Source organism: Hyla sarda, unplaced genomic scaffold (genome assembly GCF_029499605.1).
Source record: "Hyla sarda isolate aHylSar1 unplaced genomic scaffold, aHylSar1.hap1 scaffold_524, whole genome shotgun sequence".
Taxonomy (NCBI): Eukaryota; Metazoa; Chordata; class Amphibia; order Anura; family Hylidae; genus Hyla; species Hyla sarda.
Window position 1 is genome coordinate 115,001 of NW_026610535.1, and position 16,314 is coordinate 131,314.

Below are 16,314 nucleotides of genomic sequence, written 5' to 3' on the forward strand. Positions count from 1 at the left end.
TATGGAGGTTGTATATATACAGTATATGGCACCGCACTATATGGAGGTTGTATATATACAGTATATGGCCCCACAATATATGGAGGTTGAATATATACAGTATATGGCCCCACAATATATGGAGGTTGTATATATACAGTATATGGCCCCACAATATATGGAGGTTGTATATATACAGTATATGGCCCCACAATATATGGAGGTTGTATATATACAGTATATGGCCCCACAATATATGGAGGTTGTATATATACAGTATATGGTCCCACAATATATGGAGGTTGTATATATACAGTATATGGCCCCACAATATATGGAGGTTGTGTATATACAGTATATGGCCCCACAATATATGGAGGTTGTATATATAGTATATGACCCCACAATATATGGAGGTTGTATATATACATTATATGGCACCACAATATATGGAGGTTGTATATACAGTATATGGCCCCACACTATATGGAGGTTGTATATATACAGTATATGGTCCCACAATATATGGAGGTTGTATATATACAGTATATGGAGGTTGTATATATACAGTATATGGCCCCACAATATATGGAGGTTGTATATGTACAGTATATGGAGGTTGTATATATACAGTATATGGCCCCACAATATATGGAGTTTGTATATATACAGTATATGGTCCCACAATCTATGGAGGTTGTATATATACAGTATATGGCCCCACAATATATGGAGGTTGTATATATACAGTATATGGCCCCACAATATATGGAGGTTGTATATATACAGTATATGGCCCCACAATATATGGAGGTTGTATATATACAGTATATGGCCTCACAATATATGGAGGTTGTATATATACAGTATATGGCCCCACAATATATGGAGGTTGTATATATACAGTATATGGCCCCACACTATATGGAGGTTGTATATATACAGTATATGGCCCCACACTATATGAAGGTTGTATATATACAGTATATGGCCCCACAATATATGGAGGTTGTATATATACAGTATATGGCCCCACAATATATGGAGGTTGTATATATACAGTATATGACCCCACACTATATGGAGGTTGTATATATACAGTATATGGCACCGCACTATATGGAGGTTGTATATATACAGTATATGGCCCCACAATATATGGAGGTTGAATATATACAGTATATGGCCCCACAATATATGGAGGTTGTATATATACAGTATATGGCCCCACAATATATGGAGGTTGTATATATACAGTATATGGCCCCACAATATATGGAGGTTGTATATATACAGTATATGGCCCCACAATATATGGAGGTTGTATATATACAGTATATGGTCCCACAATATATGGAGGTTGTATATATACAGTATATGGCCCCACAATATATGGAGGTTGTGTATATACAGTATATGGCCCCACAATATATGGAGGTTGTATATATAGTATATGACCCCACAATATATGGAGGTTGTATATATACATTATATGGCACCACAATATATGGAGGTTGTATATACAGTATATGGCCCCACACTATATGGAGGTTGTATATATACAGTATATGGTCCCACAATATATGGAGGTTGTATATATACAGTATATGGAGGTTGTATATATACAGTATATGGCCCCACAATATATGGAGGTTGTATATGTACAGTATATGGAGGTTGTATATATACCAGTATATGGCCCCACAATATATGGAGTTTGTATATATACAGTATATGGTCCCACAATCTATGGAGGTTGTATATATACAGTATATGGCCCCACAATATATGGAGGTTGTATATATACAGTATATGGCCCCACAATATATGGAGGTTGTATATATACAGTATATGGCCCCACAATATATGGAGGTTGTATATATACAGTATATGGCCTCACAATATATGGAGGTTGTATATATACAGTATATGGCCCCACACTATATGGAGGTTGTATATATACAGTATATGGCCCCACACTATATGGAGGTTGTATATATACAGTATATGGCCCCACACTATATGAAGGTTGTATATATACAGTATATGGCCCCACACTATATGGAGGTTGTATATATACAGTATATGGCCCCACAATATATGGAGGTTGTATATATACAGTATATGGCCCCACAATATATGGAGGTTGTATATATACAGTATATGGCCCCACAATATATGGAGGTTGTATATATACAGTATATGGCCCCACAATATATGGAGGTTGTATATATACAGTATATGGCCCCACAATATATGGAGGTTGTATATATACAGTATATGGCCCCACAATATATGGAGGTTGTATACATACAGTATATGGCCCCACAATATATGGAGGTTGTATACATACAGTATATGACCGCACAATATATGGAGGTTGTATATATACACAGTATATGGCCCCACAATATATGGAGGTTGTATATATACAGTATATGGCCCCACAATATATGGAGGTTGTATATATACAGTATATGGCCCCACAATATATGGAGGTTGTATATATACAGTATATGGCCCTACAATATATGGAGGTTGTATATATACAGTATATGGCCCCACAATATATGGAGGTTGTATATATACACAGTATATGGCGGTTGTATATATACACAGTATATGGCCCCACAATTTATGGAGGTTGTATATATACAGTATATGGCCCCACAATATATGGAGGTTGTATATATACAGTATATGGCCACACAATATATGGAGGTTGTATATATATATATACACAGTATATGGCCCCACAATATATGGAGGTTATATATATGCACAGTATATGGCCCCACAATATATGGAGGTTGTATATATACACAGTATATGGCCCCACAATATATGGAGGTAGTATATATACAGTATATGGCCACACAATATATGGAGGTTTTATATATACAGTATATGGCCCCACAATATATGGAGGTTGTATATATACAGTATAGGACCCCACAATATATGGAGGTTGTATATATACAGTATATGGCCCCACAATATATGGAGGTTGTATATATACAGTATATGGCCCCACAATATATGGAGGTTGTGTATATACAGTATATGGCCCCACAATATATGGAGGTTGTATATATACAGTATATGGCCCCACAATATATGGAGGTTGTGTATATATAGTATATGGCCCCACAATATATGGAGGTTGTATATATACAGTATGTGGCCCCCACAATATATGGAGGTTGTATATATACAGTATATGACCCCACACTATATGGAGGTTGTATATATACAGTATATGGCCCCACAATATATGGAGGTTGTATATATACAGTATATGGCCCCACAATATATGGAGGTTGTATATATACAGTATATGGCCCCGCAATATATGGAGGTTATATATATACAGTATATGGCCCCACAATATATGGAGCTTGTATATACAGTATATGACCCCACAATATATAGAGGCTGCACATATACAGTATATGGCCCCACAATATATGGAGGTTGTATATATACAGTATATGGCCCCACAATATATGGAGCTTGTATATACAGTATACTGTATATATATTGTATATATACAACCTCCATATATTGTGGGGCCATATACTGTATATATACACAACCTCCATATATTGTGGGGCCATATACTGTATATATACAACCTCCATATATTGTGGGGTCATATACTGTATATATACAACCTCCATATATTGTGGGGCCATATACTGTATATATACAACCTCCATATATTGTGGGGCCATATACTGTATATTTACAACCTCCATATATTGTGGGGCCATATACTGTATATATACAACCTCCATATATTGTGGGGCCATATACTGTATATATACAACCTCCATATATTGTGGGGCCATATACTGTATATATACAACCTCCATATATTGTGGGGTCATATACTGTATATATACAACCTCCATATATTGTGGGGTCATATACTGTATATATACAACCTCCATATAATGTGGGGCCATATACTGTATATACACAACCTCCATATATTGTGGGGCCATATACTGTATATACAACCTCCATATATTGTGGGGCCATATACTGTATATATACAACCTCCATATATTGTGGGGCCATATACTATATATATATACAACCTCCATATATTGTGGGGCCATATACTGTATATATACAACCTCCATATATTGTGGGGCCATATACTGTATATATACAACCTCCATATATTGTGGGGCCATATACTGTATATATACAACCTCCATATATTGTGGGGCCATATACTGTATATATACAACCTCCATATATTGTGGGGTCATATACTGTATATATACAACCTCCATATAATGTGGGGCCATATACTGTATATACATAACCTCCATATATTGTGGGGCCATATACTGTATATACAACCTCCATATATTGTGGGGCCATATACTGTATATATACAACCTCCATATATTGTGGGGCCATATACTATATATATATACAACCTCCATATATTGTGGGGCCATATACTGTATATATACAACCTCCATATATTGTGGGGCCATATACTGTATATTTACAACCTCCATATATTGTGGGGCCATATACTGTATATATACAACCTCCATATATTGTGGGGCCATATACTGTATATATACAACCTCCATATATTGTGGGGCCATATACTGTATATATACAACCTCCATATATTGTGGGGCCATATACTGTATATATACAACCTCCATATATTGTGGGGTCATATACTGTATATATACAACCTCCATATAATGTGGGGGCCATATACTGTATATACACAACCTCCATATATTGTGGGGCCATATACTGTATATACAACCTCCATATATTGTGGGGCCATATACTGTATATACAACCTCCATATATTGTGGGGCCATATACTGTATATACAACCTCCATATATTGTGGGGCCATATACTGTATATATACAACCTCCATATATTGTGGGGGCCATATACTGTATATACAACCTCCATATATTGTGGGGCCATATACTGTATATACAACCTCCATATATTGTGGGGCCATATACTGTATATACAACCTCCATATATTGTGGGGCCATATACTGTATATATACAACCTCCATATATTGTGAGGCCATATACTGTATATATACAACCTCCATATATTGTGGGGCCATATACTGTATATATACAACCTCCATATATTGTGGGGCCATATACTGTATATATACAACCTCCATATATTGTGGGGCCATATACTGTATATATATACACAACCTCCATATACTATCTATATAAATGTCTTCTTACCTTGTGATCCTCCTGGTGATAACTGTACAAAATTCCTCCACATGTGACTTCACCTCAGCCTTTGTCTCAGCTTCTTCTATTGCTGAGCTCCGCCTCTTCCTGTCACATGACCATCCTCATAGGTCCTTTACCCACATTCTTTACCTTTCTGCTTAGCTCCGCCCCCAATGTACAGATCACATGATTGTGACATCATCACAGGACCTGCACCTCCCCCATCTAACAGATACAGAGAAGGTAGAGTCTAGGGCTGCAGCGATTAATCGATGTAATTGATATCGGGATTAGTTGTCGATGAATCCCGTTATCGAATAATCGCCCGATTGGTTGTCTGCCGTCAGTGACTGAATGAAGCCGACATGTCCCCGCCGCTGCCCTGCTCCTAGTGCAATCAGCGCAGCCCGGGACATGTATATTCTCTGCTGCTCATCTCATAGACATGTCCTGGCGGTGCGCTAGGAGCAAGGCAGCAGGCCCCCCCTTTAGACAGACAGCAGCAGGGCCCCCCCTTTAGACAGACAGCAGCAGGACCCCCCCCCTTAGACAGACAGCAGCAGGGCCCCCCCTTTAGACAGACAGCAGCAGGGCCCCCCCCCCCCCTTTAGACAGACAGCAGCAGGGCCCCCCCCTTTAGACAGACAGCAGCAGGGCCCCCCCCCCTTTAGACAGACAGCAGCAGGGCTCCCCCCTTTAGACAGACAGCAGGCCTCCCCCCTTTAGACAGACAGCAGCAGCAGCCCCCCCCCCCTTTAAACAGACAGCAGCAGCAGCCCCCCCCCCTTTAAACAGACAGCAGCAGGGCCCCCACCCCCCTTTAGACAGACAGCAGCAGGGCCCCCCCCCCCTTTAGACAGACAGCAGCAGGGCCCCCCCTTTAGACAGAGCAGCAGGCCCCCCCCCTTTAGACAGACAGCAGGGTCCCCCCTTTAGACAGCAGCAGGGCTCCCCCTTTAGACAGACAGCAGCAGGGCCCCCCCCCCCCCTTTAGACAGACAGCAGCAGGGCCCCCCCCCCTTTAGACAGACAGCAGCAGGGCCCCCCCCTTTAGACAGACAGCAGCAGGGCCCCCCCCCCTTTAGACAGACAGCAGGGTCCCCCCTTTAGACAGACAGCAGAGCTCCCCCTTTAGACAGACAGCAGCAGGGCTCCCCCCTTTAGACAGACAGCAGCAGCCCCCCCCCCCTTTAGACAGACAGCAGCAGCCCCCCCTTTAGACAGACAGCAGCAGGGCCCCCCCCCTTTAGACAGACAGCAGGGCTCCCCCTTTAGACAGACAGCAGCAGGGCTCCCCCCTTTAGACAGACAGCAGCAGGGCTCCCCCTTTAGACAGACAGCAGCAGGGCTCCCCCTTTAGACAGACAGCAGCAGGGCTCCCCCCTTTAGACAGACAGCAGCAGGGCTCCCCCTTTAGACAGACAGCAGCAGGGCCCCCCCTTTAGACAGACAGCAGCAGGGCTCCCCCTTTAGACAGACAGCAGCAGGCCCCCCCTTTAGACAGACAGCAGCAGGCCCCCCCTTTAGACAGACAGCAGCAGGCCCCCCCTTTAGACAGACAGCAGCAGGCCCCCCCTTGTAGACAGACAGCAGCCCCCCCCCTTGTAGACAGCTCACCTGTCCTCTGTCGGGGGCTGCCGCTCCGCTGTCCCGTTCTCCCATCCGCATCACGTTGTGCTATGGAGGATCATGTGACATACACGTCACTCTGCTTCCTATATAACGTTACTCCGGGCGCAGGGGAGGGGGTGGAGTGACGTGTATGTCACATGATCCTCCATAGCACAACGTGATGCGGACGGGAGAACGGGACAGCGGAGCGGCAGCCCCCGACAGAGGACAGGTGAGCTGTCTACAAGGGGGGGGGGGGGGCTGCGGTCTAAAGGGGGGGCCTGCTGCTGTCTGTCTAAAGGGGGGGGGCTGCTGCTGTCTGTCTAAAGGGGGGGGGCCCTGCTGCTGTCTGTCTAAGGGGGGGGGGCCCTGCTGCTGTCTGTCTAAAGGGGGGGGGGGCTGCTGCTGTCTGTCTAAAGGAGGGGGCTGCTGCTGTCTGTCTAAAGGGGGGGGCTGCTGCTGTCTGTCTAAAGGGGGGGCTGCTGCTGTCTGTCTAAAGGGGGGGCCTGCTGCTGTCTGTCTAAAGGGGGGGCTGCTGCTGTCTGTCTAAAGGGGGGGCCTGCTATCTGTCTAAGGGGGCTGCTGCTGTCTGTCTAAAGGGGGGGGGCTGCTGCTGTCTGTCTAAAGGGGGGGCTGCTATCTGTGTAAAGGGGGGGGCCTGCTGTCTGTCTAAAGGGGGGGGGCTGCTATCTGTGTAAAGGGGGGGCTGCTATCTGTGTAAAGGGGGGGGCCTGCTATCTGTATAAAGGGGGGGGCCTGCTGTCTGTCTAAAGGGGTCTGTAAAAGCAATGGTCTGCAGTCTGCACATACACACGTGTATAGGAGTGCTATATGTAAAAAAAAGTAAAGAAAAAAAAAATAAAAAAAGTTAATTTACCGCTCCCCCTTTTCCTTTACAAAAAAAGTAAAATATTTTTTTCTTTTACATATCTGATCCTACCGCATGGGTAACTGTCTGAACTATTAAAATATTAGTGAATCATTAAGATTTATTTTGATAGTTCAGACAGTTACCCATGCGGCGGTATCACATTTACACTGGTTTCTGTACAGGATCATTAATAATGATAATAATAAACCGGCGTAAACGTTAAAAAAATAAAAAAATAATAAATTGCTGCTGTTTGTTCACATCACATCCTAGAAACTTGTAATATGGCCATTGTACATAATTCTTCAAGTAGAATCAGGTGAACCCCTTTTTTTGGGGCATTTTTTCCGATTAATCGATAAAATAATCGACAACTAATCGATTATTAAAATAATAGTTAGCTGCAGCCCTACTAGAGTCTAAATCCTAGGCAGGTAAAGGACCCGGTCCATCTGATGACTAGGAAATAAAGGACCTGGTCCATCTGATGACTAGGAAATAAAGGACCTGGTCCATCTGATGACTAGGAAATAAAGGACTCGGTCCATCTGATGACGAGGAAATAAAGGACCTGGTCCATCTGGTGACGAGGAAATAAAGGACCTGGTCCATCTGATGACTAGGAAATAAAGGACCTGGTCCATCTGATGACGAGGAAATAAAGGACATGGTCCATCTGATGACGAGGAAATAAAGGACCTGGTCCATCTGATGACTAGGAAATAAAGGACCTGGTCCATCTGATGACTAGGAAATAAAGGACCTGGTCCATCTGATGATGAGGAAATAAAGGACCTGGTCCATCTGATGACTAGGAAATAAAGGACCTGATCCATCTGATGACGAGGAAATAAAGGACCTGGTCCATCTGATGACTAGGAAATAAAGGACCTGGTTCATCTGATGATGGGGAAATAAAGGACCTGGTTCATCTGATGATGGGGAAATAAAGGACCTGGTCCATCTGATGACTAGGAAATAAAGGACATGGTCCATCTGATGACGAGGAAATAAAGGACCTGGTCCATCTGATGACTAGGAAATAAAGGACCTGATCCATCTGATGACTAGGAAATAAAGGACATGGTCCATCTGATGACTAGGAAATAAAGGACATGGTCCATCTGATGATGAGGAAATAAAGGATCTGGTCCATCTGATGACGAGGAAATAAAGGACCTGGTCCATCTGATGACGAGGAAATAAAAGGCCTGGTCCATCTGATGATTAGGAAATAAAGGACCTGGTCCATCTGATGACGAGGAAATAAAGGACCTGGTCCATCTGGTGACGAGGAAATAAAGGACCTGGTCCATCTGATGACTAGGAAATAAAGGACCTGGTCCATCTGATGACTAGGAAATAAAGGACCCGGTCCATCTGATGACTAGGAAATAAAGGACCTGGTCCATCTGATGATGAGGAAATAAAGGACCTGGTCCATCAGATGACGAGGAAATAAAAGGACCTGATCCATCTGATGACTGGGAAATAAAGGACCTGGTCCAAAACCTGTCAGACACCTGTGGGGTGTAAATGCTCACTGCACCCCTTGTAACATTCCGCGAGGGGTGTAGTTTCCAAAATGGGGTCACGTGTGTGTGTGTGTGTGTGTGTGTGGGGGGGGGGGGGGGCGGTGTCAGGCCCAAGGCCTGATTATGGAAACATACCTGTGTTTTATTATTGCATCTGTGTATAAACTAAGACCTGGGGGGTGAGGGGTCATTCAGACAGTGTATCCTGTGTCTTTTGTGTATTGCAGTTTATTGGGGTGGGGGGGGGGGGGGGGGTCTGGCTTTGTGTTTACATCATCTTTGAAGTCCTGCATATAATCAACCAGATAAGAGGGCCAGGAAGAGAGATGCCCCCCTGGTGGGACCAGAGGGGAGGGGGGAATGGAGTCCCTCCAAAAAGGAGATATATAATATGTAACAATGCTAGAGTCAGGGTGTTAAGATCTGTGCCCCAAGCTGACAAGACCATCCTAAGAACAGCTGGAGACTCACTCTCATGGACTGCTATAATATCAATGCTGTAAGAACTTCATTTTTACTTTTCTGAACTTGATTGCTAAACTCTTTTATATATTTTTATACCTGTATGTCATTTGTTCCTGTATTATATATATATATATATATATATATATATATATATATATATATATATATAGCACTGTGATACCTTTTATATATTTTTATACCTGTATGTCATTTGTTCCTGTATTTTTATATATTTAGCACTGTGATACCTTTTATCAGATTAAATGTTTAATTAATCAGCTCTGGTCTTTGATCTCTAAATATATGAGCTCACCTTTCTGAAGGCAGCTCTGGTGGAAACACGTTTATCTAAGGGTTAATTTGGTGACTTGCTGGGACTAGTAGTGGAAACCCAGAAGTCTGGCGGGTTTAACCCTTGCACCATCACACTCTCTCTAATGTCTTGGCTGGACCGATAGGGTGTGATCGTGACAACTGGTGGCAGCGTCGGGATATATTTAGAGATTTTTAGTGCTTGCTGGATTTTACCTGTAAGGAAATCTTAGCACTAAAAAGAAATTGCAGACATCTTCTTGTGTGTAAATTCCAAAGACAGAGCTCAGTGCTGGTTTAAAAGACATACAAAAAGAGTGCAAGACAGTTCTGTCCTCCTCATCTCCTGTTTTACCTCCTCTGTCTCATCTCGGAAATATGGAGGCATATCGCAAGCAGTCCAAGCCTGCACTGGAGCTAATGTGCCAAGAAAAGGACATCCCTACTGCAGGAAAGAACAAGGAACAACTTATTGCTGATCTTGTGGAGTGTGATGCTCGTGCAGAAGAGCTGAGTGACATGAGACAAAGTCCTACAGCTGGAACTGCCATACAAGGACTGATATCTCCTGGGGAATACAACATTACTCCCCATCAGGACAGTACTGCACATGAGGCCTTGGACTCTTATATGCGGACTGTCTTACAACACCTTGGGAATGTGGATGCCAATATGAAATTCCAATTGCTTCTACAGTACCAAACTGCTGAGAGAGAGGCCCAGGCACGAGCCGCAGAGAGAGAGGCCCAGGCACGAGCCACAGAAAGAGAGGCCCAGGCACGAGCCGCAGAGAGAGAGGCACAGATACAAGCTTCAGAGAGAGAGGCGGCAGAAAGAGAGGCCCAGCGGAGGCATGAACTGGAGGTTCTGAGGCTGAGAGGGGATGCTTTATCTGCACGGGGCGATTTGCAGGATCAAGGAGACCACAAACCTCGCTTGGAACATTTCCCCATGTTGGAGATAGATGGTGATCTGGATGTGTTCCTGATGGGATTTGAAGAGGTTTGCCGGCAGTTCCATCTACCTAAGGAACAGCGGGGACGATATCTAACCCCACGGTTGCGAGGGAAAGCTCTGGATGTGTTCGCTTCGCTTCCCTCTGAAAGTGACCAGGACTATGAGGCAATAAAATCTGCCCTGCTAAAAAGTTTTAATCTGACTCCAGAGGCTTATTGGAAAAAGTTTCGGACTTTGCAACAAAGCACCACAGAAAGCTGCACTCAACATGCAGGTCAGCTAAGGATTGCATTCAGGCAATGGACCGGGGGCCTACAAGTCACTACCTATGAGGCCCTGGAGGACTTGATGGTCCTGGATCAGTTTCTCCAAACACAGAGCTTTGAAGCCAGAGAGTGGATATTGGACCGCAAGCCCAAGACAGCAACGGAAGCAGCAGAACTTGGAGATGACTTCGCCAACAACCGGGCACCGACAGCAAAGCGTGGATCTGCACAAGCCGGAGCAAGTACCTGGAGGGGAGCCACACACCCTCAAAGCACCACCAGGTCAGCCAGAAAGTTCTTGCCATCAGCATCAAGAGCAACAGGAGCCACATTGGGTCAGGGGGACACCCACCGATGTTACAGATGCAACAATATTGGGCACCTGAGTGCCACTTGCCCCAACAAAAAGAATTCTCCACCAGTAGCTGGAGGACACACAGCCGTTCTTCTGGTGTCCGGAGCGGTGGAGAAAAGAGCGGATAACCTGCAGAGTGTAACTGTGGGTGACCGGGTGACAGTGGGTTTGTGAGATTCTGGGGCCTCCTTTACCTTAGTGCGGCCTGAAGTGGTGGATACAGAGGACATCATCCCTGGAAGAACCATGGCTTTAAAAGGAATTGGAGGTGTGCGGCCTGCTGTGCCCATGGCCCATGTGTACCTGGATTGGGGTACAGGCAAAGGTTTGCGGGAGGTGGGGGTCTCTGAGGACATCCCTGTTAATGTTCTGCTGGGGAATGATTTGGGTTGGATGCTCTGTCATTATGCTCCAGAGGACACTACCTGCACACCGGATGGGCTAGGAGAGAGCCCTGTTCATTCTGAGGTACTGTGCGAGACTTTGGGAGACACTGTGAAACGTGGTAACTGGGAGGGGGTGCAGGGGATTGATAATTGTTTACCTGTGACTGAACCAGTAATGTTTTCCAAAAGTGGAATGGGGTGTATTGTAAAATGTGGTGACAATGCATTGCCAATGCCAAAACCTAGTGGAGATGGGCTAGGGGGAGGGGTTGGTGTGCCCCTGGTGACATTTAAAGATGAGGGATCAGCAGTGAGTGATATGTCCCAATCCTGTGAGCCTAAGAAGGATGAGGGATCAGCAGTGAGCTTAATGTCCCAATCCTGTGAGCCTAAGAAGGATGAGGGATCAGCAGTGAGCGATATGTCCCAATCCTGTGAGCCTAAGAAGGATGAGGGATCAGCAGTGAGCTTTATGTCCCAATCCTGTGAGCCTAAGAAGGATGAGGGATCAGCAGTGAGCTTTATGTCCCAATCCTGTGAGCCTAAGAAGGATGAGGGATCAGCAGTGAGCTTTATGTCCCAATCCTGTGAGCCTAAGAAGGGTGAGGGATCAGCAGTGAGCGATATGTCCCAATCCTGTGAGCCTAAGATGGATGAGGGATCAGCAGTGAGCTTAATGTCCCAATCCTGTGAGCCTAAGAAGGATGAAGGATCAGCAGTGAGCTTTATGTCCCAATCCTGTGAGCCAAAGAAGGATGAGGGATCAGCAGTGAGCTATATGTCCCAATCCTGTGAGCCTAAGAAGGATGAGGGATCAGCAGTGAGCATTATGTCCCAATCCTGTGAGCCTAAGAAGGATGAGGGATCAGCAGTGAGCTTTATGTCCCAATCCTGTGAGCCTAAGAAGGATGAGGGATCAGCAGTGAGCTTTATGTCCCAATCCCGTGAGCCTAAGGAGGATGAGGGATCAGCAGTGAGCTTTATGTCCCAATCCTGTGAGCCTAAGAAGGATGAGGGATCAGCAGTGAGCTTTATGTCCCAATCCTGTGAGCCTAAGAAGGATGAGGGATCAGCAGTGAGCTTTATGTCCCAATCCTGTGAGCCTAAGAAGGATGAGGGATCAGCAGTGAGCTTTATGTCCCAATCCTGTGAGCCTAAGAAGGATGAGGGATCAGCAGTGAGCTTTATGTCCCAATCCTGTGAGCCTAAGGATGAGGGATCAGCAGTGAGCGATATGTCCCAATCCTGTGAGCCTAAGAAGGATGAGGGATCAGCAGTGAGCTTTATGTCCCAATCCTGTGAGCCTAAGAAGGGTGAGGGATCAGCAGTGAGCTTTATGTCCCAATCCTGTGAGCCTAAGAAGAATGAGGGATCAGCAGTGAGCGATATGTCCCAATCCTGTGAGCCTAAGAAGGATGAGGGATCAGCAGTGAGCGATATGTCCCAATCCTGTGAGCCTAAGAAGGATGAGGGATCAGCAGTGAGCTTTATGTCCCAATCCTGTGAGCCTAAGGAGGATGAGGGATCAGCAGTGAGCGATATGTCCCAATCCTGTGAGCCTAAGAAGGATGAGGGATCAGCAGTGAGCTTTATGTCCCAATCCTGTGAGCCTAAGAAGGATGAGGGATCAGCAGTGAGCTTTATGTCCCCAATCCTGTGAGCCTAAGAAGGATGAGGGATCAGCAGTGAGCTTTATGTCCCAATCCTGTGAGCCTAAGAAGGATGAGGGATCAGCAGTGAGCTTTATGTCCCAATCCTGTGAGCCTAAGGAGGAGGAGGGAAATGAGCATTTCCGGGAAGCTCTGCGCAGTGACCCTCCCTTGAAGGGCTGAGACAACGTGCTGAACATACAGGTGATGACACAGATGGGCATCGGTATATTGGGAAAATGATATCTTGTACTGGTAGTCCCTTTCCAAATGCATGCTAGGGGCCCAGGAGAGAGAAAGGCAGTACAGGAAAGAGCCGGTGAGGTTGGCACAATTTCTACTGGCCGGGTAATGGGTACTGCTGTTGCCAATTATTGTAGATCTTGTCGTGTCTGCCAGAGGGTGGGTAAGTCTGGGGATGTTACTCGTGTTCCCCTAGTTCCCCTACCAGTCATATCTGTACCCTTGAAACAAATAAAAACATTTGTAGACTCAGAAGGCAGAGACTGGGAAAAGTATTTTACCCCATCTGTTATTTGCTTACCGGGAGGTACCCCAAGAGTCTACAGGTTTCTCGCCCTTTGAGTTATTGTATGGTCAAGTGCGGGGACCCCGAGATTTAGTTAGGAGAGAATGGGAAGGGGGGCTACCTGCCCCTGAGACTTCTGTGGTGGAGAATGTTCTGAGATTCAGGGACAGGATACAGACACTGACTGGTCTGGTACAGGACCTCACAGCAGCCCAGTCCAGGCAGAAGTACTGGTACGATCACGTCAGGGAGAAATAGGAGTAATGGAGACAGATCTATCAGCCTGGAAAGGTAAGATCTCCCTGTCCCCATCTAAAGGGGGGGGGGGTGTCAGGCCAAGGCCTGATTATGGAAACATACATGTGTTTTATTATTGCATCTATGTATAAACTAAGACCTGGAGGGGGAGGGGTCATTCAGACGGTGTATCCTGTGTCTTTTGTATATTGCAGTTTATTGGGGGGGGGGGGGGGGGGGTCTGGCTTTGTGTTTACATCATCTTTGAAGTCCTGCATGTAATCAACCAGATAAGAGGGCCAGGAAGAGAGATGCCCCCCTGGTGGGATCAGAGGGGAGGGGGGAATGGAGTCCCTCCAAAAAGGAGATATATAATATATAACAATGCTAGAGTCAGGGTGTTAAGATCTGTGCCCCAAGCTGACAAGACCATCCTAAGAACAGCTGGAGACCCACTCTCATGGACTGCTATAATATCAATGCTGTAAGAACTTCATTTTTACTTTTCTGAACTTGATTGCTAAACTCTTTTATATATTTTTATACCTGTATGTTATTTGTTCCTGTATTTATACATATATATATATATATATAGCACTGTGATACCTTTTATCAGATTAAATGTTTAATTAATCAGCTCTGGTCTTTGATCTCTAAATATATGAGCTCACCTTTCTGAAGGCAGCTCGGGTGAAACACGTTTATCTGAGGGTTAATTTGGTGACTTGCTGGGACTAGTAGTGGAAACCCAGAGGTCTGGCGGCTTTAACCCTTGCACCATCACACTCTCTCTAATGTCTTGGCTGGACCGATAGGGTGTGATCGTATCAGGGGGTAAGGGGGTCCACTGTTCTGGCACTATGGGGGCTTTGTAAACACACATGACCTTCAATTCCAACCAAATTCTCTCTCCAAAAGCCCAATGGCGCTCCATCTCTTCTGAGCCCTGTAGTGCGCCCGCAGAGCACTTTACAGCCACATATGGGGTATTTCCATACTCAGAAGAAATATTGCTACAAATTTTGGAAGGCTTTTTCCGATTACCCCTTGTGAAAAGGAAAACTTTGGGGTAACACCAGCATTTTACTGAAATAAATCTAATTTTTAATTTTCATGTCCAACTTTAACAAAAATTTGTCAAACACCTGTGGGGTGGTACGGCTCACTATACCCCTTGTTATGTTCAGTGAGGGTTTTTTAAAATGGGGTCACATGTGGTTGTTTTTTTTCCCCCCGTTTATGTCAGAACCGCCGTAAAATCAGCCACCCCTGTGCAAATCCCCAAATGTACATAGTGCGCTCTCACTCCTGAGCCTTGTTGTGCGCCCGCAGAGCATTTTATGTCCGTACTAAGGAGAAATTGCGTTACAAATTTTGGGGGTCTTTTTTTCACTTTTACCTCTTATGAAAATGAAAAGTATGGAGCAGCACCAGCATGTTAGTGTAAAAAAATTTAAATTTTTTTACACTAACATGCTGGTGTAGACCCCAACTTTACCTTTTCATAAGGGGTAAAAGGAGAAAAAGCCACCAAAAATTTGTAATTTATTTTCATTTTAATAAGGGTGGACCCGTAAACAAGCACAGCGCTTGCCTCCTCCACCAAAAAATACCCTACGGCAGTGTTTCCCAAACAGGGTGCCTCCAGCTGTTGCAAAACTCCCAGCATGCCTGGACAGTCAATGGCTGTCCGTAAATACAGGGAGTTCTTATTTTGCAACAGCTGGAAGGACAACCAGGGTAACACGGGGAATGGGAGGACTACAGTACCCAGCAAGATTATCAGAATTAGGGTTATTTCATTTAGAAAAAAAGACTTAGGGGCGACCTAATAACTATGTACAGTTACCCCCCCGACCTACGATGCCCCGACATACCATATATATACAGTGACCCCCCGACCTACC

General features: G+C 44.8%; 2 protein-coding genes across 4 annotated transcripts in view; one reads left to right on the forward strand and one right to left on the reverse strand.

Annotated features, from left to right (window-relative positions):
* LOC130338800 (zinc finger protein 260-like) overlaps positions 1-16,314 on the forward strand; it is a 122,177-nt gene that overhangs the window by 69,796 nt on the left and 36,067 nt on the right. The window lies entirely within an intron of this gene.
* LOC130338801 (zinc finger protein 260-like) overlaps positions 1-16,314 on the reverse strand; it is a 33,000-nt gene that overhangs the window by 10,622 nt on the left and 6,064 nt on the right. The window contains exon 1 of one of the 2 annotated variants that reach the window (XM_056554009.1): positions 5,241-5,705. The exons of the other annotated variant lie outside the window; for it this stretch is intronic. Within the exon in view, the coding sequence (XP_056409984.1) occupies positions 5,241-5,283 (43 nt within the window). The 5' untranslated portion in view covers positions 5,284-5,705. Of the gene's footprint in view, positions 1-5,240; positions 5,706-16,314 lie in introns of those variants that run through there. 2 annotated transcript variants of the gene reach the window in all.